General features: G+C 51.2%; 1 protein-coding gene across 1 annotated transcript in view; it reads left to right on the top strand.

Moving 5' to 3' along the window:
• SPTBN4 (spectrin beta, non-erythrocytic 4) overlaps nucleotides 1-25,130 on the top strand; it is a 71,965-nt gene that overhangs the window by 33,265 nt on the left and 13,570 nt on the right. The window contains exons 16-23 of the mRNA XM_024132613.3: nucleotides 20-222; nucleotides 3,633-3,723; nucleotides 7,155-7,301; nucleotides 8,752-9,015; nucleotides 20,218-20,442; nucleotides 21,398-21,487; nucleotides 24,277-24,555; nucleotides 24,649-24,779. Of these exons, the coding sequence (XP_023988381.1) occupies nucleotides 20-222; nucleotides 3,633-3,723; nucleotides 7,155-7,301; nucleotides 8,752-9,015; nucleotides 20,218-20,442; nucleotides 21,398-21,487; nucleotides 24,277-24,555; nucleotides 24,649-24,779 (1,430 nt within the window). The remainder of the gene's footprint in view (nucleotides 1-19; nucleotides 223-3,632; nucleotides 3,724-7,154; nucleotides 7,302-8,751; nucleotides 9,016-20,217; nucleotides 20,443-21,397; nucleotides 21,488-24,276; nucleotides 24,556-24,648; nucleotides 24,780-25,130) is intronic.

Raw genomic sequence — 25,130 nt, 5'->3', positions numbered from 1 at the left:
ACCCCTCCCCCATTCCCAGGAGATGGCACTGTCGGGTCTGGACCTGCCGGGCACCGTGGAGTCGGTGGAGGAGGCATTGAAACAGCACCGGGATTTTCTCACCACGATGGAGCTGAACCAGCAGAAGATGCAGGTGGCCGTGCAGGCTGCTGAGAGCCTGCTGAGACAGGGCAACGCCTACGGGGAGCAGGCCCAGGAGGCTGTGACTCGGCTGCTGGAGAAGTAGGTCCCTCAGACCCCAGTGGCAAAGGGGGTGGGATCTCAGCACAGGGGAGGGGCGAGGAGGCCAGAATTCCCTTTCTTTCCATCACATTTCTGCTCTTCTGTCTCTCTCTTTTTTTTTTTTTTCTTGGCCGTGCCATGCGGCTTGCGGGATCTTAGTTCCCCCGACCAGAGATCGAACCCATGCCCCCTGCAATGGAAGCGTGGAGTCCTAACCACTGGACCTCCAGGGAATTCCCTCTCTGTGTCTTTGATTTCCATACAATTCCATATTGCTTTAGATTCGATTTAAATTGATGATCTGTGAAAAGGTAACTTGTGGTTGATAACCCAAAAGCTGCAAAAGGATATACAATGAAAAGTTTCTCTCCCAAGCCTGCCCTCAGCCTGGGATAGCTGGACTGGTTGTTAAAATGTTAACATCTACTGTGTGCCAGGCACTATTCTAAGCCCTGAACAAAACAGCAACCCCTCCCCGCCGCAAAAAAACAACAAAACACCCCAGCCCTCAAGCAGAGTCCTTTATAGAATTTCCTCCAGGTCCACTTCTTTCTCTCCATCATTGTTGCTGTTTCTGCCCGTCCTGGTGACCCCAGCTTTCTCCTCTGGCGTGAGCGAGGCAGGAAGAGAGTCCAGTGCTGCTCAGTCTTCTGCCTCCTGATGGAAATCATACGCAGTCCCTCCACCACCGTCCACAGCCCCGAGGCCCCAGCCCCTTGTCTTTTCGGTCTCCGGCGTCGTTTTTCCCTAAATTCATTTGGGACAAGGTTGGAGTTTCCTAAAGGAAAACTTTTATGGAGATTCTCATCCTGAGGATGCAAATTCATGATCGAGTGTCCTCCGCTCCAGGCCTGGCCCCTTCCTTCTTTTACCCAGCATTTCTTGAGTGTCTGCTTTGCCGGGCTCTGCAAAATGAGGAGGAGGAGGAGCCTGGAGGGCTGTTCCTTCTGAGTCACGCCTTCATTCCTTTGCAGTCATGAATGGTTCCTTTCATTCTATTGTTTATTCATTTATTCTTTTTAAAGATATTTATTTATTTGGCTGCGCCGGGTCGTAGTTGCAGCACGTGGGAGCTTCGTTGCCGCGTGCGGGATCTTTAGCTGCGGCATGCGGGGTCTTTAGTTGAGGCATGTGGGATCTTCAGTTGAAGCATGCGGGGTCTAGTTCCCAGGGATCGAACCCGGGCCCCCTGCATTGGGAGCACAGAGTCTTAGCCACTGGACCACCAGGGAAAGTCCCTATTCATTTATTCTTCAGCCAATTAAACAAGTACTGAGTCCACGCTGTGTTCCAGGCCCTGTGTGGGGCAATGCTGGGCGCGCAGCGGTGACCAGGACAGAACACGATTCCTGCCCTCATAGAGCTCGCGTGCTGTCTGACAATGAAGGCCCAGAGTGGTCAGGGCCAGGATGGGAGAGATGCAGGGGGCCGTGGGAGCCCTGGGGTCAAACAGGGCCAGGTCCTACTCCCAGCTCTGCCTCTCAACCTGTAGATTCAGAGCAAGTCACTTCTCTCTCCACGAGCCTCATTTCGCCTGGAACCTGGCCCAGCCCCGCGTGCAAGGCGCTCTTGCATCTTGTCTGCATTCGGCACATGAGGCTCAGAGAGGGGAACAGACTTGCCAGAGGTCACAGCTCTTTTCTCACCCTCCCGGAAACAAGGGATTTTCCTCATCCCTAGGACTGATGCTTGACAAGTTGGCTGGTGGAGGCCTGGAGGGATTGAGTCTGGTTCAATTTCAGAGGCATTTCCTATTTCCTGGTTCCTGAGCTGAGTCTTGGCAGGAGGGAGTACATATTTTGCTTGTCTCTGGCCCTTCCACCCAGCTCTGCCCGTGGTTCTCTCTGTAACTTTCTCCCACACACTCCATCTCTTTGCCTCCATCTCCCTGTACAACTACGTATCTCTGTGTCCTTGTCTCTCTCTCCTTGTTTTTTCTACCTATATCTTCATCTCTCTGTCTTTTCTTCTGCCTTTCTCTCTCTCTCGGATATTTTACTTTTATTTCTGCCCTCCCTCTTTCTCTCTGCCTGTCTCTCTTGCTTTCTTTCATTCATAAAATATATATTGAGCACCTACTGTGTGCCAGCTCCTTTTTCTAGGCATTGGGGATACAGGTGTGAGCAAAACAGACAAAAAATTCCTGCCCTCATGGAATGACATACGGTGGGGGGGACACAGACAAGAGAAATATGTAGCATATACAGTGTGTTAGATAGTGTTAAGTGCAAAGGAGAAAGGTAAAGAAGGAAAGAAAGCCAGAAAGTGTTGGGGAGTGATCAGGAGGGGTCTCGCTAAGAACGTGACATTTGAGTACACTTTGGGGGAAAGACCATTCCAGACAGAGGAAACAGCCAATGCCAAGGCCCTGAGCTGGGAGTTGCTTGTTCAAGGCACAGCAAAGAGGGACCCCCTCAGCCCTCTTGGGCACTTTGCCCTGCACTGTGGGCAGGAGGCCAGACTGCCTGGGGCTGCGGTGCTTGCTGGCTCTGGGGTGGCAGGGCCTGGGTCCAGCCCGGCCAGTTCACTTAGGCCAAGGGCCTGCCCCTCCTTGCCTCCGTGTGGCTCCAGCTGCATCTATCCATGCCCTGCTCTCATCCCTCTCTCCAACTCTGTTGCAGCCTTCTGTCTATCTGGCTGTGTCTTTTACTGGGGGCATCTGGCCACTTCTCTTCCTGTCCCTTTTTGGGCTGTCCCTCCCCTGACCCTCTCTGTCACTTTCCTTCCCTCTGCTTCCTTTCTACTGCTCTCCTCTCTGTCTCTCTATCTCTCTCTCTGTCTCTGGCACTACCCTTGCTTCATTTCTTCCCTTGTGTTTTCCTATTTTCTCTATCTCTGGGTCTCTTTCTTTGTCTGTCTCTCGTCCAAGTCTCTGTCAGTCATTCCCTCTTGAAGTCTTTGTTTCTCTTTATCTCTGGTCTTGTGCCTGTATGTGTTCCTGTTTATCTCTCTAAGCCTTTGCATACCGCCCCCCCGCCCCCCGCCCCGGTCAATCTATCTCTCCCTCCTGATCTCTCTTTCTCCCTAGGTGTCTCTCATTCTCTAAGTTTTTATCTCTCTCGGTATCTCTTACTCTGTAGGTCTGTTATCTCTCTCTATGGGATTGTGTCTCTCCAAGGGTATTTCTTTCTTTTCAGATATCTGTCTGTCTCTGTCCCTCTCTCTCCCATTCTCTCTCTCCCCCGCCTAACTCTCCCTCCCTCCTCTCTCTTCCTCCCCCAGCTCTGTCCCTGGCTCTGCCGCCACTGATGTTTCTTTGCCTTTACTCCCACCCCTACCTTGCTCTCTCCTCTTCCTTGCTCGTACATATGCCCCAGGTTACTAGCCCTGCCAAGCCTGACGCCCTCACAGCCCTACTGCCAGCGCCCCCAGACACAGGTTTCCCCCAATTCCTATCTCCCTACCCCCAGGAGCCAAGAAAACCAACTACGGGCCCAGCAATGGATGCAGAAGCTACACGACCAACTTGGGCTGCAGCACTTCCTCCGAGACTGCCACGAGGTAGGAACTCCAGCTGTGCTGGGGCACAGGGACTTCTTTCCTAGTCAGGGAAGTGCTCCAGGACTGAGGCGCAGTGGGGGAGGGGACGCCCCGTCTAAGTGGGTCGCGGAGCGATGTTCACCTCCCGCCGCCAGGAGGCGTGCGGATCCTGGCCTCAGTGCGCATGCTCCTCAAGTCTCCTCCACCCACGCGCTGGGGAAGGAGGGAGGGGCCTTGGGTGCCCCTGGCAACGGCGCGCGTCCGCGCCCACAGGTCCCGCGGGGACGCGCGCTGATCTCACCTTTCCCCGCCGGAGATTCGTGAGAAGCTCTCTGCTGGGGAGAGAGGGACGGGAGACAAGGAGAGGGGTGGGGGGAGCCGTGGGTGGACCAGAAGCCCAGAGCGCAGCTTCTGTCAGAGACAGTCCCCGACCAAGCCTTCGCCCCTTTAACAGTGTCCAGGAATCAAGCTCTGCCCCTTCAGAGATGAACTACACAACCGTTAGGATCAACCCAAATCAGAGGTGGTCCAGGTCCCCTTCTCCATTAGAGACAGCCCAGGAGATACGCTGCCTTTCTCTCCTTACCCTGCATTCCAGAGAAACTATTCTGGACCCTGACCACATAAGAGATGGCCCCATGAGAGATGGCCCAGTAAACATTTTCCTGATCCCAAACAGAGATGGTCCTGGTCTCATCTATCTACCTGACTCAGGATAATTAGTACCCCCTCTGCGATGATACAGTACTTAAGTTTCCCCCAACCAAAGATGGTTCAGCAGCCAGGTCCGAATCTCCCCAATTAAAGATGATTTGATTCCCCCCATGGTGAACCCCCATGTTCTCCCCACACATGAAATGGATAAGGGCTTCCATATTCCCCCTCCCAACTCAAGTCCATTAGAGGTGGGTCTGGGACTCGAGATCACTAGAGATGAGTTCAAGAACCCCCTGTCCCCCTTCTTCCCACTGGAGATTATTCTGGACTGAAGTCTTATAAGAGATATTTCCGGCTCCCTCCCACATTTTTTACCCCTGTATAGCTGAGGTAGCCAGGAATCTGAGCCCTTTCCCACCCCACCTCACCCCCTCACATAGCTGAGGTAGCCAGGCCCCAGCTTACCCCCTCTCCCCCCCGCCGTTTGATCTGGCCCAGGAGCCCCTTCCCCCTCTCGTTAGATTGTTCTGGACCAAGCAGCAATCATCTGAGATGGCGCAGGAACACCCCCCTCCCCATGCTTTAGGGAGGGTGATGATTTCTCCTCTACGCGCATCTGGGGCCCGGCAGAGAGGCGGGCACGTAGGCAGGCAGGGGGCGCGCGCGGGCGGGCGCGCTGCCGCTGCGCGGTGGCGGGGGCGGGGGCGCGCGTCCGCCGGAGACTCAGCCGTCACCAGCGCTGCCGCCGCCGTCGCGGTAGAGGGGCGAGAGCCCGCCCGCCCGCTGCAGGGACAGCCCGCCAACGCCTCCGCCAACTTCAGGTCTCGAGGGCGCCCAGGGGAGGGGGCTGACGCGCACCCCCGCTGAGGCGGGCGGGGGAGGGGGCTTGGGCGCGTGCTCGCCCGCCCGCCGCGGGAGGGAGGGGCGCCGGCGGCGCGGGGGCGGGTCGGTAATGCGCAGGGACCCCAGCCCTGGGGAGGGGCCCAGATGCCGGGAGCTGTCCGCGGTGCTGCTGCGGGCCGGACTGAGGGGCCGGGTCCCAAGGGAGAGTAGCGGAAAGGGAGGACTTCTAAGGCTACTCCTGGGGTAGTGTGGATTTGCCCTGGGGGTTAAGGGGGTCCCAACCTCTCTAGGGGCCTCTCCTATGGGTAATGGGGCATCTGAGATTTGCCCTGGGGTTGGGGGACTCTCAACCTTTGGAGAGATTCTTCCCTGGTTCTTGCAGAATCTTTGTTAGCCTTAGATGATGGGGGCAAATCACTTTTGCGGGGGTCTGCCTTGGACGATGAGGGTCTTGGACTTGCTCCGGGTTTGGAGGGCTCTGACATTTGGGAGCTTTTTTTCCTGGGTTGTTGGGGACTCTGACTTTGCCCTCAGTGATGGGGGTCAATCACTTTTGGGGGGCTTTACCTTGATGACAGAGTACCTCTCCTTCAGGGGCTTTGCCTTCCCTGTGAGCTGTGGCTGCCATTGGCAAACTCTTCCCTGCTTGTCGGGAATCTGATAGCATTGGGGGATTCAGCATTTGACTTGGCTCGTGTGTGTATCTGTGTATGTATGAGGGAGTATGACGCTGTCCTGGACCCCTGGGGAGCACATGCTCAGGGGACATGGAGTGGGGTTTGGCCGACTGGGAATTTGTCCTTGGCTATGACTGTAAGTCAGAGTCCGTGGTTTTTTGTTGTTTTTTTTTCCAAGAGGGAGGAGGAGGATCTTGTGACTGAGGGGGGAGGAGAAAGGGGAGGAGCAAACTGCCCAGGTGCCAGGTTTCGTCATGAGTGGGGAGGTTCCTGCTTGAGGGACAAGTCTCATTGGGAGGGAGGGGTGGCTCAGAAAGCAGCCCTGTGACTGGGCCTGCTGAGGGTAGTGAGAGGGGCCCACTCCTGTTGCTTGCATTTGGGATGACTGGTTTTGTTGGTGAGTGGGGGCACTAGAACTGGCTTTAGTTTGGGAGGGGGTGTTGGCTGCGGAGGTTCTATCTGGTCCATGCTGGAGAAGTCTGATGCTAGATTTGTAGCATCTCATTTGGGGTAGACTCATTTGGGGAGCCAGAAGGTAGCCCTGATGCTTGCATTTGGGGGGTTGGCTTTGGTTGGGGGCCAGAATGCATCATGGTTTTGGCGAACTGTGGTCTTGGGCTAGATCCTTAAGGCTGGATTTGGGGAGTCCTATGGGCTCATTAAGGAGGCTGGATCTGGGTTGCACATTGGAGGGATGGTTTGGGGGGAACTAGACTTGGCACTGGTTGGGAGGTTTTTTAGGGGTTCATCTGGCCATATCGGGGGTCTGGGACTAGATATGGGGGCTTCACCTGATACCTTTGGGAATGGGGTGGAGATCTTGAACTGGTCCTTACTGGAGGTGGCTGAGACTGAATTGAAAGGTCTAAGTATTGCTCGGGGTGAGGGGTGCAAGACTGAACTGGAAGTGAGCTAAATTAGGTTGGAGGGCTTGTTTTGGAGGGCTGATTTGGCTATGGGTGGGAAGACTGGCCCAGGAACCCTACCTTGGGGCTTAGGGCTTATGAGGAGTTGAGAAGGGCTGCTCTGAGGACAGAGGGCTAAGAGATGATGCATTCTGGGGACCCTTTCATCCATTTCCTACTCCCTAGGAAAGGGCTTAAGCTGCACACCCCTGCCATAAAGGCCTCACTTGCACAGCTTTTTCCATCCCACCCTCCTCTCCCTCCCCAGTCCTAGAAGCCTAGGCCCTGAACCTGGGACATTGTGGAGGGGATGGGGGGGACTATGGCAGGTTGTGGGGAATTGGCTGAGCCCCTCCCCCGTCCTGCACAGCTGGATGGCTGGATCCATGAGAAGATGCTGATGGCGCGAGACAGCACGCGGGAAGACGGCCACAAGCTGCATAAGAGATGGCTCCGGCATCAGGCGTTCATGGCAGAGCTGGCTCAGAATAAGGAGTGGCTGGAGAAGATTGAGAGGGTGAGTATGCAGAAGGACCCACTGCCCATGCCAGGTGCCAGGGGCCTCCAGGGAACCCATGTCTCACCTCCTTCACCCTCCACTGCCAGCCTGCTCTTCTCATACCCGTGAACTGGTTCAGATAATTTCCACATCTGCTTCTAGTTTCGTGGCCTTGAGTAATTCACGTAACCTCTTTGAGCCTCAGTTTGCCTGTCTATAAAATGGCCAACATCTCTTCTGAATGGTTGTTAAATATTTCACCCCTTCTTATAACCTCCCCCACCAGGCTTCCTTCCACACCATTTGGAGCATCTAAAATAGAAAGTCAGGTAGTCAGGTTGGGGCAGCCCTGGGAAGCTGGGGTTAAAGTGAACATTGGGTTCCTACAACCTTGAGTTCTCATTCTGTCTATGCCTGTTACCAGCTCTGGGGCCTTGGGGGAATTGTGTTAACTTCTTTGAGCCTCTTCTTTGAGTTTGCTCTGCTTTATTTTTATTTTTTAATTTTAAATTTTTTATTGAAGTATAGTTGATTTACAACGCTGTGTTAGTTTCTGGTGTACAGCAAAGTGATTCAGTTATATATATGTATATACATATGTACATACATATACATGTATATATATTATTTTTCATATGGTTTATTACAAGATTTTGAATACAGTTCGCTGTGCTATACAATTGGACCTTGTTGTTTATGCTCTGCTTTAAAATTAGGAAATAATAAATATAGGCTCTTGAGTACATAAAGTGCTTAACACAAGGCCAGGCACCTAGGAGCTGTAATTGCTATGGTATTGTTATTTTTAATATGTAATATGATATATGTGGCTCTAGGCCAACATATATTGGAGCTTGACTTCAGCTTGGAGGGACCCAGGCAGATTTTTGCTCTAAGCATCAACCCCCAAAACTGCCCCTAGACCTGCTGCCCTGGATCCCCCCACTCTTTTCACTCAAACAGAGGCACCCAGGTGGGTCTTAAACCCTTAAATGGCCACCGATGCCTTATAATGGTGGCACGTGGCAAAGCCACTCTCCTTGACTTTGAGTTTAATGGAGGTTTGTTCTCTCTGCCTCTCTCTCTGTGTCTCTTTCTTCCATCTCTGTCTCTCGCTCCCCTTCTCTGTCTTATGGTCCTCTTCCCATGTTTCTAACTTTGTGCACGTCTCTGTGTCCATCACTCTATGGCTATCTGTGTCTCTCTGTCTCCTTCTCATGCCTCTGTATTGTCTGTCTCCCTCCCCACACCTCTGTCTATCTGTCTGTCTCTCCTCGTCTCTCATCCCATGCTTGGTGCTTTCTCTGCAACCACCCCTCATGTCTCTGTCTCTCTGTGTGTCTCCAACTCCTGGATTCTGTCTCTCTCTCCACATCCCTCCCTATGTTCTGCTGCCCCCATATTTCTCTGTCCCTCCCCACCATCCACTCCCTCCCCCTCATTTCCTGCCTCCCATCGTCTGGGGCAGGAGGGCCAGCAACTGATGCAGGAGAAACCAGAGCTGGCAGCCTCGGTGCGGAAGAAGCTGGGTGAGATCCGGCAGTGCTGGGCGGAGCTGGAGAGCACCACCCAGGCCAAAGCGAGGCAGCTCTTTGAGGCCAGCAAGGCCGACCAGCTGGTGCAGAGCTTTGCTGAGCTGGACAAGAAGCTCCTTCACATGGAAAGCCAGCTGCAAGATGTGGACCCTGGTGGAGACCTGGCCACTGTCAACAGCCAGCTCAAGAAGCTGCAGGTACGGCCTGGCTGACACAGACAGGGGCTTTCTAAACACAGTGGGGCCAGAGTCAGAGTCAGATCCCACTTGAGGTATTTCAAACAGAGGGGATTTAAGATAGGGGTTTATTTCAAATGTGTTAGAAGAGCTGGAAACAGAAAGGGAATACTGAGGCAGTCCAGCTAGTAGCCACTGTTGGAAGCACCCACCACCCCTAGGGCAGGGGGTACAAAGGGGGAGGAAAGATTTAGAACCAAAAAGCAGTAGGTAGATAGCAAGCACACTGTTTTCCAGGACCCTGACACCTGTTTCCTGGATGGAGAAACCAAGGCCTAGAGGTAGGGGGCTGGCTTTACACAGAATAATAACAGCATTTGGACTCCCCTGGCGGTCCGATGGTTAAGACTCCGCGCTCCCAGTGCAGGGGGCACGGGTTCGATCCCTGGTGGGGGAACTAAGATCCCCATGCCACTTGGGTGGCCAAAATAAATAAATGAATAAAATAACGGCATTCATGGAGTGCTTCCCCCACCAGCCTCTGTGCCGAGCTCTCACTGACTCCTCCCAGCAACCCTAAGCAATTGGTACTGTTATTATCCCCCATTTGACCAACGGGGAAACTGAGGCACGGAAGGTAGAGCGCCTGGCCCAAGGACACACAGCTAGCCAGTGTCTCCATCACAAAACAGCGGCTCTTAGAGAACAGACACAGTGTCTGCTTTATCTCTGCTCCTAGCCTGGCAGCCTGTGGCGCTTGGTATCTTACTGTCTGATGCGCTGACTGGAGGTGCAAATGTAGGAGTTGGCGTCTCACCTCCCAAGGTGTGACAACTCCTGCCTTTACATCCCAGGAACAATGCCTGAGGCTCTGGGAGGTGAACTAATGGCCCAGGGTAGCCAGTGGCAGAGCTTGGATTCAAATCCTGGTCCCTCAACTCTTTACCACTCCTGCATAGTTATGCTTCTAAAGTGCTTGACACAGTGTCTGGCAAAAAAAAAAAAAAAAAAAAGTCGACTGATAATAAAAGCACATGACACTAATTAGTATTTATTCAGTTATCTATGCAGCAAATCTTTATTGAGCACCTATGTCAACAGGCTAGGCGCTTTTCTGGAATACAGCAGTAAGCAAAACTGACAAAAACTCATGGCCTCCGTGGGGCTCACATTCTGGTGAGGGAGACGGGCAAAGAAGCAAAGAGCAACAGATCTGAATAGGATGTCAGGGACATCATTGCTTTCTGTACCCCAGCGGTTCTCAACTGCCTTGTCTCCAGGATTCCTTTACCTCTTACAAATCACTGAGATCCCAAAGAGCTTGTTTGCGTGTTTAATATTTACTATATTAAAAATGAAAACTGAGACATATTTAAAAGATTGATTTGTTTTAAAACAACAACAATAAATCAATCACATATGAACCCCAAAGCATTCTCTTATGAAGAATAACTATATTTTCCAAAACAACAAAAAAATGTAGGCAGAAGATTGGCATCGTTTTCAACGGTTGGAGCTCCCTTTCCTGCCTGGCTTAAAAGAGCGCTGGAGGGAATTCCCTGACGGTCCAGTGGTTAGCACAGGTTCGATCCCTGGTCGGGGAACTAAGATCCTGCATGCCACCCGGTGTGGCCAAAAAAAAAAAAAAAGAGCACTGGCTTCTCACCTCTGCTTCTGCATTCAGTGTCTCTTGCAATAGCACTGGTCATACGGTTCCTGCAAAACCCTGCTGTGCACCTGGAAGAGAATGAGACAGATGAAGGCAAATAACAGCTTAGTTTTTTGTTTGTTTGTTTGTTTTTTTGCGGTACGCGGGCCTCTCACTGTTGTGGCCTCTCCCGTTGCGGAGCACAGGCTCCGGACGCGCAGGCTCAGCGGCCATGGCTCACGGGCCCAGCCGCTCCGCGACATGTGGGATCTTCCCCGACCGGGGCACGAACCCGTGTCCCCTGCATCGGCAGGCGGACTCTTCAACCACTGCGCCACCAGGGAAGCCCGTCAGCTTAGTATTTTTTTTAAACAATGTTGTAACCTTGCAGACCCCTTGAAAAGATCTTGGGAATCCCCAGGAGTACCCAGACCACACTTTGAGAACCACTGATCTGTGTTCTGTGCCAGCCACTGATAACCTGTGCCTCCTCCCCAGCAGCCCTACGAGGGAAGTGCTGTGGTGTATCCTCCCTGGACATGTGAGGAAACCACAGCACAGAAAGAGTCCTGGCTCTCCCAAAGTCACACAGCCACCAAGTGGCCATTCAGGACCACAGTTAGTTTCCATCCACCCTCCTCCCTCGATACTCCCAGACCGTAGCGGGGAACAGGACCCTCTCACTGGCCTCTGAACAATCCATCACAGCCTGAGGTCCACACTGCATCAGCTGCGCAGGCAGTGGTCACGCAGGGATGACTCGGCCCCAGGTCTGCTCTGAGGGATCACCTGGGATATCGGCAGAAACAAGTGGTGGCCTGGATGGTCAGACAGAGGAGGGAGCAAGGAGTAGTAGCAGCCAGGGGCCAAGCGATGAAAGCCCTAAGGGGTGGCAGACAGACCTGGGTTCAAATCCCAGCCAGGGCGCAAGTGTAGTCCCTCTCTGAACCTCTGTCGTCCCATCTTAAGTGGGGCTGCCTCAGCGCGGGCATCCCAGGGCCAGGTGAAGGTGTGCACTGGGGTGTGGTGAGCTCCCAGCAAATGGGGATCTGTGACCGTCAGGGTCCCAACAGGAAACAGAAGGCATGCTCCCCCGAGGACGATTGGAAGAGGGCCTATCCAGAGTCTTGACAAAGGTGTGAGCAGGGAATGGGGAAGCCTTGGGGCCAATAGGAGGGAGCTTCACTTCCGGGCAGGGGTGAGGGGGGTGGGGGAGGACAGGGGTGCAGAGTCGCCTGGAAGGAGCGGGGACCCTCGGGCAAGAATGGCCGCTGCTGCAGGGAGGAGCCGGGAAATGATAGGTCCGCTCCCCTTAGTTCGCAGGACTTACTTCATGGGTGCAGTCCCACGGGACCCCACACTCGGGTTTATGCTCTGCTCTCCTGTTTTGAAATTCTATTGGCCGTGCCGCGGAGCATGCAAGATCTTAGTTCCCCGACCAGGGATCGAACCCGTGCCCCCTGCAGTGGAAGCGGGGATTCTTAACCACTGGACCGCCAGGGAAGTCCCTGTCCTGTTTTGAAATTCTTAACATTTGAATCAAGGGACCTGCATTTTCATTTTGCACTGGGCCCTGCAAATTATGTAGCCCGTCCTGAGCCCAGCCCACCTGGAAGCCAGAAGGCAGGGGAGCCAGTTGCTGTGGTCCATACCGGTCAGCCCACCCCACTCTGCCCCCGCCGACCCCGGGGCACAGAGCAGGATGGAGAAGCTTAGACTGTGGGTCAGGAGGGGCAAATGGAGACCTCCAGCACAGCAGCAACTATTACTAGGATTATTCATTGTCTTACGATGATTACTAACTCTTGCTCAGCAGTTTATTGCAGTGAATAAAAGCACAGACTCAGGACTCAGCAGACGTGGGTTTGAATCAGAACCCTGCCACTTACTAGGTGTGTGATGTTAGGCATGTGGCTTTGCCTCTGGTCTGAGCCTCAGGCACCTCCTCTGTGCAAAGGGAAGGACCCTAATGCTAAGCCATTTGGTGACAGCGGGACTCTGGGTGGCAGTACATGCCAAGGTCGAGGCCATGGATGCTGGAGCCTGGCTGCCTGGGGTCAAGCCTAGCTCTGTGACTTACCAGCTGTCTAACTTGGAATTATTTCTGTTTTTGTGCGTCAGTTTCTTCTTCAGTCAAGTGGACATAATAACAGTAGTGATTTCATACGAACATTGTGAAGATTACAAGACGTACTGCATGATGTAGTTTCAGAATTGCTGACCCAGCAAATCTAACTAAGAGACAGTTCTTGCTTATAGGTTTTAAATTTTTAATTGTCTTCCGCCAGAGGGCACATGGTCACTATCCTGTGTTCAAAAGTTGGGTTCTTTCTCTGCCTTCCGTAGATTATGTTATTTATGTGAAATAGTTGTTTCATTTGTTTCTGATTATATTCTAGTTTGGCACTTCCCCCCATCCATGTAGCTTTTAACAAATGTATTTGGCGGGGCGGGGGGAGGTGCTATATGAGACATTAATATAGTGCCGAAAGTTAGAACTGTCAGTTTATAGTTCACCTGGTTGTGACAGATTGCTCGCCTAAGTCCTGATGTCATTTAATGCTCTCGCCCCAGCAGCAAATGAGAGCTCCTGTTTCTACCCATGCTTGCCAGCACTTGATGTTGGCAGACTTTTTAGATTTTTTTCCCAGTCTGGTGAATAGGCAGCATATCTCACTGCGGTCTTTGCATTTGCATTTTGGGGGGAACTGGTGACCTTGAGCATCCTTGTTTCCCTTTTTGGCCATTTAGGTTTCAGAGGGAAGGTTTGGGGCCTCCTGCCCTAGACAAGGGCAGAGCCGGCTCTTCCCTCCACATGGAGGGGGTTAGGCCCACCAATCCCTGGGGACCAGGAGGTGAGGTCCCCGTTGTTTAAGGGAGAGACTGAGGCCCAGGGCGGATGAGAGCCTGGGTGGGGGTGTCACGCGGCGATGGGTAGGCCCAGCACAGGACTCTTGGCCCCTGTCCCCAGCAGAGGGAACCCGAGGTGGGGAGTGACTCAGTGGGCCAAGGCCCCCATATGGAGTCCAGGTGGGCCTCAGGAGCTGCCACTGGGGAGGGGAGCAGCCTCCCGAGGCCCTGCTGTCCCCTGGGGCCTTCCTGAGATCCCAGACACTGGGCATATGCAGGAGGGAGGGGGTCGGTCCAGCCGGCACACCTCCTGGCTGCCCTACCCCTCAGGGCACCAGGGCTAGGCTGGGCTGGGGGAGGTGCTGGCTGGGGGTCTGAGGGGGCGTGGCTGTGAGAGTGATCTCTTCCCCCTCTGCCCCACTCCTGCTCCCCCAGTTCCTCTTTGTCTCTGTTTCTCTTAGTTGTTTTCTCTTTCTCACCTGTCTGTCTCTCTGTCTCTGTCTCTTTATCTCTCTCTGTCTTACTCTCTCACTCTCTTCTCTCCGTCTCTTTTCATTTCAGTTCTCCCTCTCTGCCCCTCTCCCTTGATCTCTCCTCATCCCTGTGTCCTCCTCGTGTCCTTTCCCTTGTCCCCCACCCCAGCTGCTGCAGCAGCCTTCCTGGAACCCCGCCTCCCAGGTCTAGGCCATGTGACCCAGAGTCCTCCTTCAGGGCCTCCTCCAACTGTCCTTCCCGGCTGAGGGGCCAGATGGTAGAGTCCCAAACCCCTGCTTTCCCAGTCCCCAGGGGTCTGACCAGCTGGCCTGGCTCAGCCATGGGCTCTTGCTTGGGGAGGGAAGCGGGGAGCTGGTCTCCTGCCATCTAAGGGGGACCAGTCAGGGGAAGATGCACTTGGAGTCTTTGCAGCTGCTGAGCTGAGTCCGTAAAGACTACCTCCCACCCTAAGCCGGGCTCTTTTCTCTGGCCGAGAAAACACCCTCTTCGCCCCTTTTCATTCTTTGCCCCACATTTCTTCATCTAGCTCATCATGGCCCAGAGTCAGGAGCTACACAGTCCAGGGTTTGAACCCTCGTTCTCCTACTGTGTGACTGAGGACAAGTGACCCAACCTTTCTGAGCCGCCTCATCCCCAATTACAGAGAAGCACAGTGACTGAGGGCCACTAGGGTTTCGTGGTCACGTGGTCCTGGGTTCAAATTCTGGTTCTGGCAGTTTTTACTCTGGACCAGGCACTGATCGTCTCTGAGCCTCAGTCTCCCCAGCTGGAATATGGGAAGACAGCAGGTGGATCCGAGTAGGAATCAGTTTGATGGGCGGGGGGGTCAGGGCTTGTGTGTCACCATGTGGCAGAGCGCCTGAAGCTCTTTTGGAAGTAGGCTCTTCTGTCGTTTGTTTGTTTGTTTTGTTCTTTACCTTTAATGTCTTTTTTTATCTTTTTTTTTTTTTTTGGCTGTGCTGCGCGGCTTGTGGGATGTTAGTTCCCCGACCGGGGATTGAACCCAGGGCCTCAGCAGTGAGAGCACGGAGTTCTAACGCTGGACCACCAGGGACCTGCCAAAACACACACTCTTAAAGAGTACAATCCAGTTATTTTTAGTGTATTTACAAAGTCGAGTGACTCTCACCACTATCTAATTCCAGAACATTTGCATCACCCCAAAGAGAAACCCCACACCCATTAGTTCCCTCTACTAGTCTACTTTCTGTCTCTACAGATTTGCCTATTTTGGACATTTCATATAAATGGAATCGTACAATATATTGTCCTTTGTGTCTGGCTTCTTTCACTTAATGTTTTCAAGAATCATCCGTGTTGTTTCTTTGGTTTTAACATTTAAAGCTAGTTTACTTTTTAAAAAAATATTAACCTTTAATACCGAGAGAAGCAGAAGAGCGTGGTGCCCAATCCAGCAAACAAAATCAACACACATTTATGGAGACTTACTCTGTGCCAGGCATGGAGCCAGGAGCTGGGCTCCAGTTGTGAACAATACAAACATCCCCATCTTCCCTGACCTCATATGCTGTTGTGAGGATTAAACTAATTCATTCTTGTCAAGTGCTTAGAGCAATCAGGGTGTGTTACCCATTATTGCTGTTACGGCAAGAAGTTCAAACAGAAGGTATGATGTGAAAGGTGACGTCTTCCTTCCTCCTCCACGTGCAAGTCCCACTCCGCAGGGGTGTAACTGCTCTCAACTGTTTCTTCTCTGTCCTTCTAGAAATATTCTATGCATACCCACACACATACACATGACATACAGACTACAGTGAAGCTTGCCTTTTCACTTGACAAAACACCCTAGGCATCCTTCCTTGTCACAAAATCTAGGATATAGTCTGTCCTTTTAAACTGTTGCATGATATTCCAGGGGTAGTTTGACAATGTCATTAACCAGCCTTTGAGAAACCTTCGGGCTGTTTTCAGTCTTCCACTCTTATAAATAATGCCACAACAGACATCCCTGTCCATACGTATTTGAGCCTACGTGCAAATATTTCTGTAGAAAATAATCCTCAAAGTAAAATTTTGGGACCAGAAGGTGTATGCGTTAAACTTTTTGATAAATATTGCCAAGTGTTCTCCTGGAAAGGCAGTGGACACACCTGCAGTGTGATAGCCGTCCATCTCCCCACATGGTTAACATCATTAGGTATTAGCAAGCTTTTTCATCTCTGCTAATCTGAGAAGTGAAAGATGCTGTTTTGTAGTTATTTGAATTTGCATTTTCCTAAATATTGAAGGAGGCTGAACATCTTTTCATGTGTTTAAGGACCATTGTATTTCTGTACCCTTAGCCCATGTTTGGAGGAAAGGATACACATTAAATGGGTGTTCAAAATACATGGCATTTTTGTAGAAGTAGAAAAGTGGCAGCCCCTGGAATTATTCCATCTCAGGTCACACGGCCACTTGCTGGAGAGGTGGTAGAGGAGTTTTCATTTCATGGGGAAGTGAAACTTACAACCTTCATATTTCAGAGTATATTTGAAAGTTTCCTGAATTCTAATGCATTTTTATTTTTCTACACATCACTACAATGTTTTTCTTAGCGAAAACGTTTTGGGGATGACTATTTCATTTTTCTTCGATTTCTGCCACTTATAATTGTGCCTTTAAAATTTTTTTCCATTGTACATGGTTTTGACTTGTTATAAGGTTTGATTTTTACCCATTTTTATGACTCCTACAGATTGTGAACTGTATCAGCTGGGATTCTTTGGGGTGCAGTTCATAGGACTTAGGCTAAAAGGGGACAGTGTTGGCTCACATAGCTGGAAGATCCAGGGGGTATGAGCTTGGGGCATGGCTGGATCGGTTCCTCAAATTACATCCTCAGGAATCTCTCTGTCTTTGTTTCTGCACCCTGCTTTTCTCTGTGTTGGCCTCATCACTGGGGAGCCTGTTCCCTCTTGGTGGCAAAATTGTCTCCAGTATCCCAGGTCTGTGTTCTTCTACCTTTAGGAATACGATGAGAAGGAGACCACCCCTTTTGAGCTCACACACCTTTCCAGCAAAAGTGGGAAGAGTTTTCATTGGCTGATCGTAGGTTACGTGCCATCTCTTACCCAATCCTTGTGGCCAGGGTGAGTCAGTGTTCTCATTGACCAGGCCTGAGTCACATGGCCATTCTTGGCCCGCTTAGTTTCATCAGCCCCTTAGGAAGCCGGACTAGATTTCACTGGCCCAGCTTAGGTAATATGACCGTCGCTGACCCAGTGTTCTGATTGGCCAGGTTTAGATCCTGTGGCCACCTGGGCCCTCTAGGTTTTATTAGTTCCTCAAGAAGTTCAGGACCTGAGAGTGGGTTTTCATGTGCTGCAAAGGAAGGGATGGATGTTAGGCAGGCAGAACCAACCCCTCTGCACTACAGAACCTTCCAACAAAAGTCTTGATTTGGTTCTTAAGTTTCCAGCTTTGGGTTGCAGTCTTTTGCTGTAATCTGTTACCACTTAATTTCATTATTTTGTTTTCTTTTCTAGATTTCCCCCATCTGTTTAGAATCACACAATACATAAAATTTTGGGGGGGAGGGGAAGATCCTACTAACCTAGAAATCTTTGGTAAAACATAAAGTCTCACTTCAACATGCCTCCGGATCCCACACTCCAAAGGGGACTTCGACTATTATTTGGTGTGCATCCTTCTAGATCTCTTTCTGTGTGTTAATAGATGTACCTATATGGATTACCGATGGTTTTCTTTTCTTTGTATTTCATGCTTGATTTAAATTCTTGAATAAATAACTACCATGGTTCAGACATCAAAAACTATATAAAAAATCCTATGTGAAAAGTATCTCCTTCATCCCTGTCCCCATCCACTAAATCCTCATCCCCCCAATAGGTACCATCTGTTATTAATTTCTTGTTTATTCCAGGGAATTTTTATGCATGTGTAATCCACTACAAATATCTATTCATAAGTATGTTCTAAATTTTTTTTCCTCTTAACAGTAAATCTTGGGTATTATTCCATACTGATGTGGATTTGTTTAACCGTTTCACTCTTGATGAGCATCGAGGTTGTTTCCATTTTTTTTTCCCCCATTATAAGCTCTGCTCTGATGAGGTCTTTGGACAAACATCTCTGCTATGATGAACATCCTCGGACAAACATCTCTGTGCATATGTGCCAGTGTTTCTTTTTTTATTAATTTAGTTTTTAAATTATTATTTATTTTATTTTTGGCTGCGTAGGGTCTTCGTTGCTGTGCGTGGGCTTTCTCTAGTTGCAGCGAGTGGGGGCTACTCTTCGTTGCGGTGTTTTGCCAATAAAGCATGTTAACTGTTTTCTTGAAGCCTCATTTTTTCATTTTAAAAGAGAAAATACATGCCAAATACTCATCTCAATAGCTAGAGTTTGCCTCTCTACTCTTTTTTTAAAATAAATTTATTTATTTTTATTCATTTATTTTTGGCTGTGTTGGGTCTTCGTTGCTGCGCGTGGGCTTTCTCTTGCTGCAAGCGGGGGCTACTCTTCGTTGCGGTGTGCGGGGCTTCTCATTGCGGTGGCTTCTCTTGTTGCAGAGCACGGGCTCTAGGCGCGCGGGCTTCAGTAGTTGTGGCATGCGGGCTCAGTCGTTGTGGCTCGCGGGCTCCAGAGTGCAGGCTCAGCAGTTGTGGCGCACGGGCTTAGTTGCTCCACAGCATGTGGGATCTTCCCGGACCAGGGCTCAAACCCATGTCCCCTGCGTTGGCAGGCGGATTCTTAACCACTACGCCACCAGGGAAGTCCCTGTGCCGGTGTTTCTTTAAATACATTCCTAGAAGTGCAAGTGCCCGTGCTGGATCAAAGCATTTTGACACATATTGCATTTTGATAGGACCTGCCAAACTGCTTTCCAAAAAGGCTATACTAATTTACACCACCACTGACAGTGGCTGAGTGTGCCGATCTCCCTGTATCTTTGCCAACACTAGATATTATTGATCTTTTAAATTTTTGCCAGTCTGATGAATAGAAAAGGATACCTTGTTTTAATCTGTATTATCCTGCTGATTAGTGAGACTGGGAATCTTCGTGCGCTTATTTTTTCTTCTTTGTGTTGCCTGTTCACAGCTAATGCCCATTTCTCTTTTGGGCAACCTCTCTTTGCTGATGTCATTAATTTGTGCAGTGAACAAACCGCAATTGAAGGCCTATTACATGCTGGACACTGTTCTAGGCACTTGGGAATACAGCCTCTGCCCTCATGAAGCTCACATTCCAGAAGCAGGAGACCAATAAAAAAAGGCCTCACAAGTAAAGACAGTTATCCGATGGTGGTTAAGTGCTGCAGAGACAAAGGAAGCAGGATAAAAGGGAATTCTTTTACTTTTAAAGAAACTAGTGCCTTGCTCTAACACATACTATTTTTCCAGCTTGTCATTTGCCTTTAACTAAATCTAGAAATTTTGGTTGTTGCAAAAGTATTTTTTTTAAACAAAAGTGTTTTTTGTGGCCAAATTTATAAATCTTTCCCTTTACGGTTTATGTGCTTGGAAAGATTTTCTCCATCCCAAGATTATAAAAGCATTTGCCCCGGTTTTCTTAGTATGCCTTATGGATTTACTTATTCCACTTAAGTCTTTAATCCATCTGGAATTATTTTCAGCATAAAGAGTGAGGAAGGGATCCAGCTAAATTGGTCAGCGACTTGGCCCCTGACCATTCATTGAATAACCCATCCTTTCCTCGGAGGTTGGAAATGGCATCTATAAACTGTATGGATTCTCCTGTGTATTTGGGTCTGCTTTTGCACTTTCTGTCTATCCCTGTGGCACATCAGCCATTATAGCTTTGTATTTATTTTTGATATTTGGAAAGGTTGACTCTTTGGACAAATTACCTAACTTTTCTGGGCCTCAGTTTCCTCCTCTGTAACATAGGGATACCACCAACCTCGAAGGGTTTTTCTGAGAACTGATGAACTAATGGGCCACTTTAGTCCAGGGGGTCAGGAAAGACTCTTTGAAAAGGTAACAGCTGAGCTGAAATCTGATTGACTGGGAAGAGCATGCCTGGCAGAGGGGATAGTTACGGCAGAGGCCTTGAGACAGGAACCAGCTTAGTAGGTTGTAGGATCAGAGAGGAGGGCAGCGCTTCTGGAAGGAATTGGGCCAGGGGAGAGTGGAATAGTGGGCCTCGACCATGGGTTTGGCTGTCACCATAAAGGTACTGGAGAGCCACAGCGGGATCAGGAGGGAGGGTGGGGCCTGCTGACCCTACCCTTGTCCCTACAGTCGATGGAGTCTCAAGTGGAGGAGTGGTACCGCGAGGTGGGAGAGTTGCAGGCGCAGACGGCGGCGCTGCCGCTGGAGCCGGCGAGCAAGGAGCTGGTGGGCGAGCGGCAGAATGCGGTGGGCGAGCGCCTGGTGCGTCTGCTCGAGCCGCTGCAGGAGCGCCGCCGCCTGCTGCTCGCCTCCAAGGAGCTGCACCAGGTGGCGCACGACGTCGAGGACGAGCTGGTGAGGATCCGCGCGGGTATCTGGGGCGGGGCCAGGATAAGAGGAGGGCTGTGCGAGGGTGGGGCGGGGCATGAGGCCAGAGGCGGGCCAGCGGGCAGAGGGGGTGGAGACTGGGATGGGGGCGGGGCCATGGGACTTAGGAGGGTTCAAGGGTGGAGATGGCTGAGGGACCTATCCACTAATGAGCACATAGACTCACTCAGTCATTCAGTCCTTAACTTTTTCACTTATTCATTCACTCTTTCACATTTCATTAACTCTTTCAATGACTCATTGATTTGTTCATGAAGTTATTGATTTATTCATCCACTCATCCTTTATTCCTTCTTTCACTCATTTATTTATTATTCACTTACTCACTTGTCACTCATCCATTCATTTCCTCATTCAGTCATTCACTAATTTGCTCATTCACTTGATCATTCTGGGCCCAACCCTGTGCTTACATGATGCTAGGTCACAGGAGTGGCCAAGGCAGACCCTGTTCCTACCCACAGATGACTCAGAGTCCAAAGGGGAAAACAGACTTGTCCTAAGTCAGTGACAACCCCGTGTGGTTAGGAATGTGATGGGGGAAAGCAGGGGGCTGTGAAAGCCGGGAGGAGGCATCTGGCCAAGTTCCAAAGTCAGGGAGAGTTTCCTGGAGGAGGGGATGTCTGAGCTGAGACATGAAGGAAGAGTACATAAGAGGGAGCCTGCTGAGGGAGTGGGAAGGGAATTCCAGGAAGCAAGACCTGCCTGTGCAAAGGCCAGAGGTAAGCATGAGCGTGGCTTGAGTGCAGAGAGCAAGACAGAACGTGTCCAGAGAGGAGGCTGAAGACATGAGCAGACTTTTAGGTGAGGAAGGGCCTTGGATGCCGGGGAGGCTTGGATGCTTACAGTTTAGTTGGGAGGGAGGGGTCCTTGCCCTGCTCCCTGCGTCCTTCCCTTGACCTGCTCCCTGATTCCTCTCCAGGCCTGGGTCCAGGAGCGGCTGCCACTGGCCATGCAGACAGAGCGAGGCAATGGTTTGCAGGCTGTCCAGCAGTACATCAAAAAGAACCAGGTGAGCAGAGCCACGGCAAGGGAGTGGGTTAGGACACATTTGGATACGAATGATAGAAAACAGCTCAAGGTGGTTAAAGCCAAAGAGGGGAATTTATAGGCTCTTGTAACTGGGGAGACCGTGGACTGCAGATAGATGCATCAGGTGCTTCCAAGATGTCATGAATCTCTCATTTCCATCTTTTTTTTTTTTCCTGTTAGCTTTGTTCTCAGGCCAGCTCTCCTCTCCTGCTGGTAAAAGAACTCCAACAGATTCAAGTTTATATCCCACCAGTAAAACTGAAGAGAATTTTTCTCTCTCAATAATTTCAGCAGTAGTCCCAGGAATAACTCTTTTGGGCTCAACTTGAATCACATGTCCACGCTGAACTAATCATGGTGGCCAGGGATTTAGACAGCTCTGAATGGCCTGGTCTGGACTAAGGGCTCACCCTTGGAACCTGTAGGTGGGGTCAGCCTTAACTTTATCTGGGCTGAGATGGAGACAAGGGGATTCCCCAAATGAAAATTAGGGTCCTGTGACTAGAAGTAAGGACACTGGCTACTGGGCCACGTAAAAGAAAACAACACACCAACAAGAACCACAGACACCTATAGGGAGAGAGGACAGAGATAACCGGAGGGCTGACACCTACACCGAGCACAGTGGGGGGCTTCTGAGCCACTAAAAATCTTTAGACCTTTATTTACCTCTCTGAGACTCAATTTCCACATCTAAATAAGTAGAGACTTGGTCTAGAGCCGTGGTTCTCCAATTGCTTAGGGAACCCTTTTGCAGAGGAACCCAATTGCAGAGGAACCCTTTGATCAAAGCCACTCTTTCACCAAGCCCAAAGTAAGACATATATAAGAGGGGTAATTATAATACAGTGATGGGACCTCCCTGGTGGTCCAGTGGTTAAGACTCTATGCTTCAAGAGGGAGGGGATATGGGAATATATGTATACATATAGCTGATTCACTTTGTTATACAGCAGAAACTAACACACCATTGTAAAGCAATTATACTCCAATAAAGATGTTAAAAAAAAAAACCTCCCATCCCCGCCCCCACAAAAAAGACTCTGCGCTTCCACTGTAGGGGCACGCACAGGTTCGACCCCTGGTCTGGGGAACTAATATCCCAAATGCCACATGGCATGGCCAAAAAATAATAATAATAATGATAATAATAATCATACATTGATTAAAGACTTACTATGTGCCAAATACTGTCCTAGGGGGTTATACCAGTTATTTAATTTAATCTCCACAATAACCCTGTGAGGTAGGTATTGTCATTACCACCTTTTATTTTTTAAAAAAAATCTAAGTTGGGAGAATAGGGCATTGAAGGATGGTGGAAAGGTGAGTACAGAAATTATTTTGGAAAGATTCGTGATTATGCTGCCCTTGGTGGAATTCTTTAAGAGGCTGGAGTTTTGCTTTGATTTTTGTTTTTCTATCTTGATGAAAATACTCCTGGCTGTCAACCGTGTTGGGAACAAAGAGAAGTGGTCCATCATTTTCACAGTTGAGGAAACTGATCAAGTGCACTTAATGCTTAGAATTGGGGGAGCTCAGCTGTGTGTGTGAGAGAGTGCTGGCTACATGGGGGCTGTTAAACAAATAATAGTCGCTGGTGTTGACTGAGCACCTACTGCCTGCCGGACACAGTTCTCAGTGCTCCACAGTACAGCGACCCCACAAGGTAGATATTAGGGGGCCACCACTAGCCATGTGCCTTCAGCAAGTTCCTCAACCTCCCTGCGCCTCAGTTTCCTCATCTGTAAAATGAGAATGAGAATGATGTCTGGCTCCTGGCGCTGGAGTGAGGAGTAAATGAGTGGCTGCAGGGACTTCCCTGGCAGTGCGGTGATTAGGGCTCTGCGCTTCCACTGCGGGAGGCACGGGTTCGCTGCCTAGCGGGGAACTAAGGCCCCGCATGCCGTGTGGTGTGGCAGGAAAAAAAAAAAAGAGTAGGGGCTTCCCTGGTGGCGCAGTGGTTGAGGGTCCGCCTGCCGATGCAGGGGACACGGGTTCGTGCCCCGGTCCGGGAAGATCCCACATGCCGCGGAGCGGCTGGGCCCGTGAGCCATGGCCGCTGAGCCTGCGCGTCCGGAGCCTGTGCTCCGCAACGGGAGGGGCCACAGCAGTGAGACGCCCGCGTACCGCAAAAAAAAAAAAAAAAAAAAAAAAAGAGTGGCTACATTATGCAAAGCCCTTACTTAGCAAAGTGTCTGGCAGGCACTTGGTGTTGGCAATTATTATTAACTCCATTTACCAGTTGGGGAATCGAGGCATAGGAGAGGTTAACTAAGGTACTCAGCAATGACAGCTGGTGGAGAGAACCTTCTGGGTGTGACGGAAGAATTCTGTATCCTGATCTGGGTACACAGGTGTATAATGCGTAAAAATGTGTCGAGCTGTACCCCTAAGATTTGTGCACTTCACTGTATGTAAATGATATGCATGTGAATTATACCTGTGTTTAGGCCTGTGTTGCAACCATTAGGGGGGTAATCTTGCTATCATCGAGCATCTTGTTTGAGAGCAGAGTCTCTGGATCCAGGCTCCTGTGTTCAAATCCTGTCACCCCCTTACTAGCTGCTTGTTCTCGGCAACGTACTTCACCTCTCCGTGCCTGTTTTCCCACCTGCAACTTGGGGGGGATGAGTGAGCGAGGAACCGCAAAATGCTTAAGTGGTACCCGGCCCGTGGTGGGCCATCTGCGGCTGTTTGTTATCCTCTCCTGGGCGGCGCCAGTCGTGGAGGCGCCCTCTGAACGCTCCTCTCCACTCCCATCCCCAGGGCCTGCGGCGGGAGATCCAGGCGCACGGGACGCGCCTGGAGGAAGTGCTGGAGCGCGCTGGCGCCCTGGCGTCGCTGCGCAGCCCCGAGGCTGAGGCCGTGCGCCGCGGCCAAGAGCAGCTGCAGAGCGCCTGGGCCGGACTGCGGGAGGCGGCCGAGCGGCGGCAGCAGGTGCTGGACGCCGCCTTCCAAGTGGAGCAGTATTACTTCGACGTGGCCGAGGTGGAGGCGTGGCTGGGCGAGCAGGAGCTGCTCATGATGAGTGAGGACAAGGGCAAGGTGCGCCCGGGCTGGGGGTGCGGGGGGGGCCTGGGGGCGCTGGAGCCCGGGGCCGACCCCTGCCGCCTCATCGCGGGCGCCGTGTGCCCCCAGGACGAACAGAGCACCCTGCAGCTGCTCAAGAAGCACCTGCAGCTGGAGCAGGGCGTGGAGAACTACGAGGAAAGCATCGCGCAGCTGTCGCGCCAGTGCCGGGCGCTGCTGGAGATGGGGCACCCGGACAGGTGGGCGGGCGGGGGATCGGGGCCACGCAGGGGCGGGGCCGGTTCTTAGGGAATGGTCCGGCAGGATCTGGAGCTTCGCTGTTGGAAACTGGGGCAAGGCCAGGGTTGGACATTGGGGTGGGAGGGGTCCCTCATTGCCCCGGGCTGGTGCTTTCAGATTTTGGCAAGTGGCTGGGGGCCCGGAAGAGAGGAGCGCTGCGCAGGGATGTTTGAGGGGGTGGCGCCGGGAGCACTGGGGGAGGGGGGTGTTGTCTAGGTCTGAGGGGAGAAGTAAGAGCTCAGGACAGAGAAGGGTCCTCTCCCTAGGACAGAAAAGCCTGGAACACTGTGGTTGGGCATGGCCTGAGGCCT

Source organism: Physeter macrocephalus, chromosome 17 (assembly GCF_002837175.3).
Source record: "Physeter macrocephalus isolate SW-GA chromosome 17, ASM283717v5, whole genome shotgun sequence".
NCBI classification, from domain to species: domain Eukaryota; kingdom Metazoa; phylum Chordata; class Mammalia; order Artiodactyla; family Physeteridae; genus Physeter; species Physeter macrocephalus.
The sequence above is the reverse complement of the archived record's forward strand: the minus strand, read 5'-3'. Positions and strand labels throughout refer to the sequence as shown.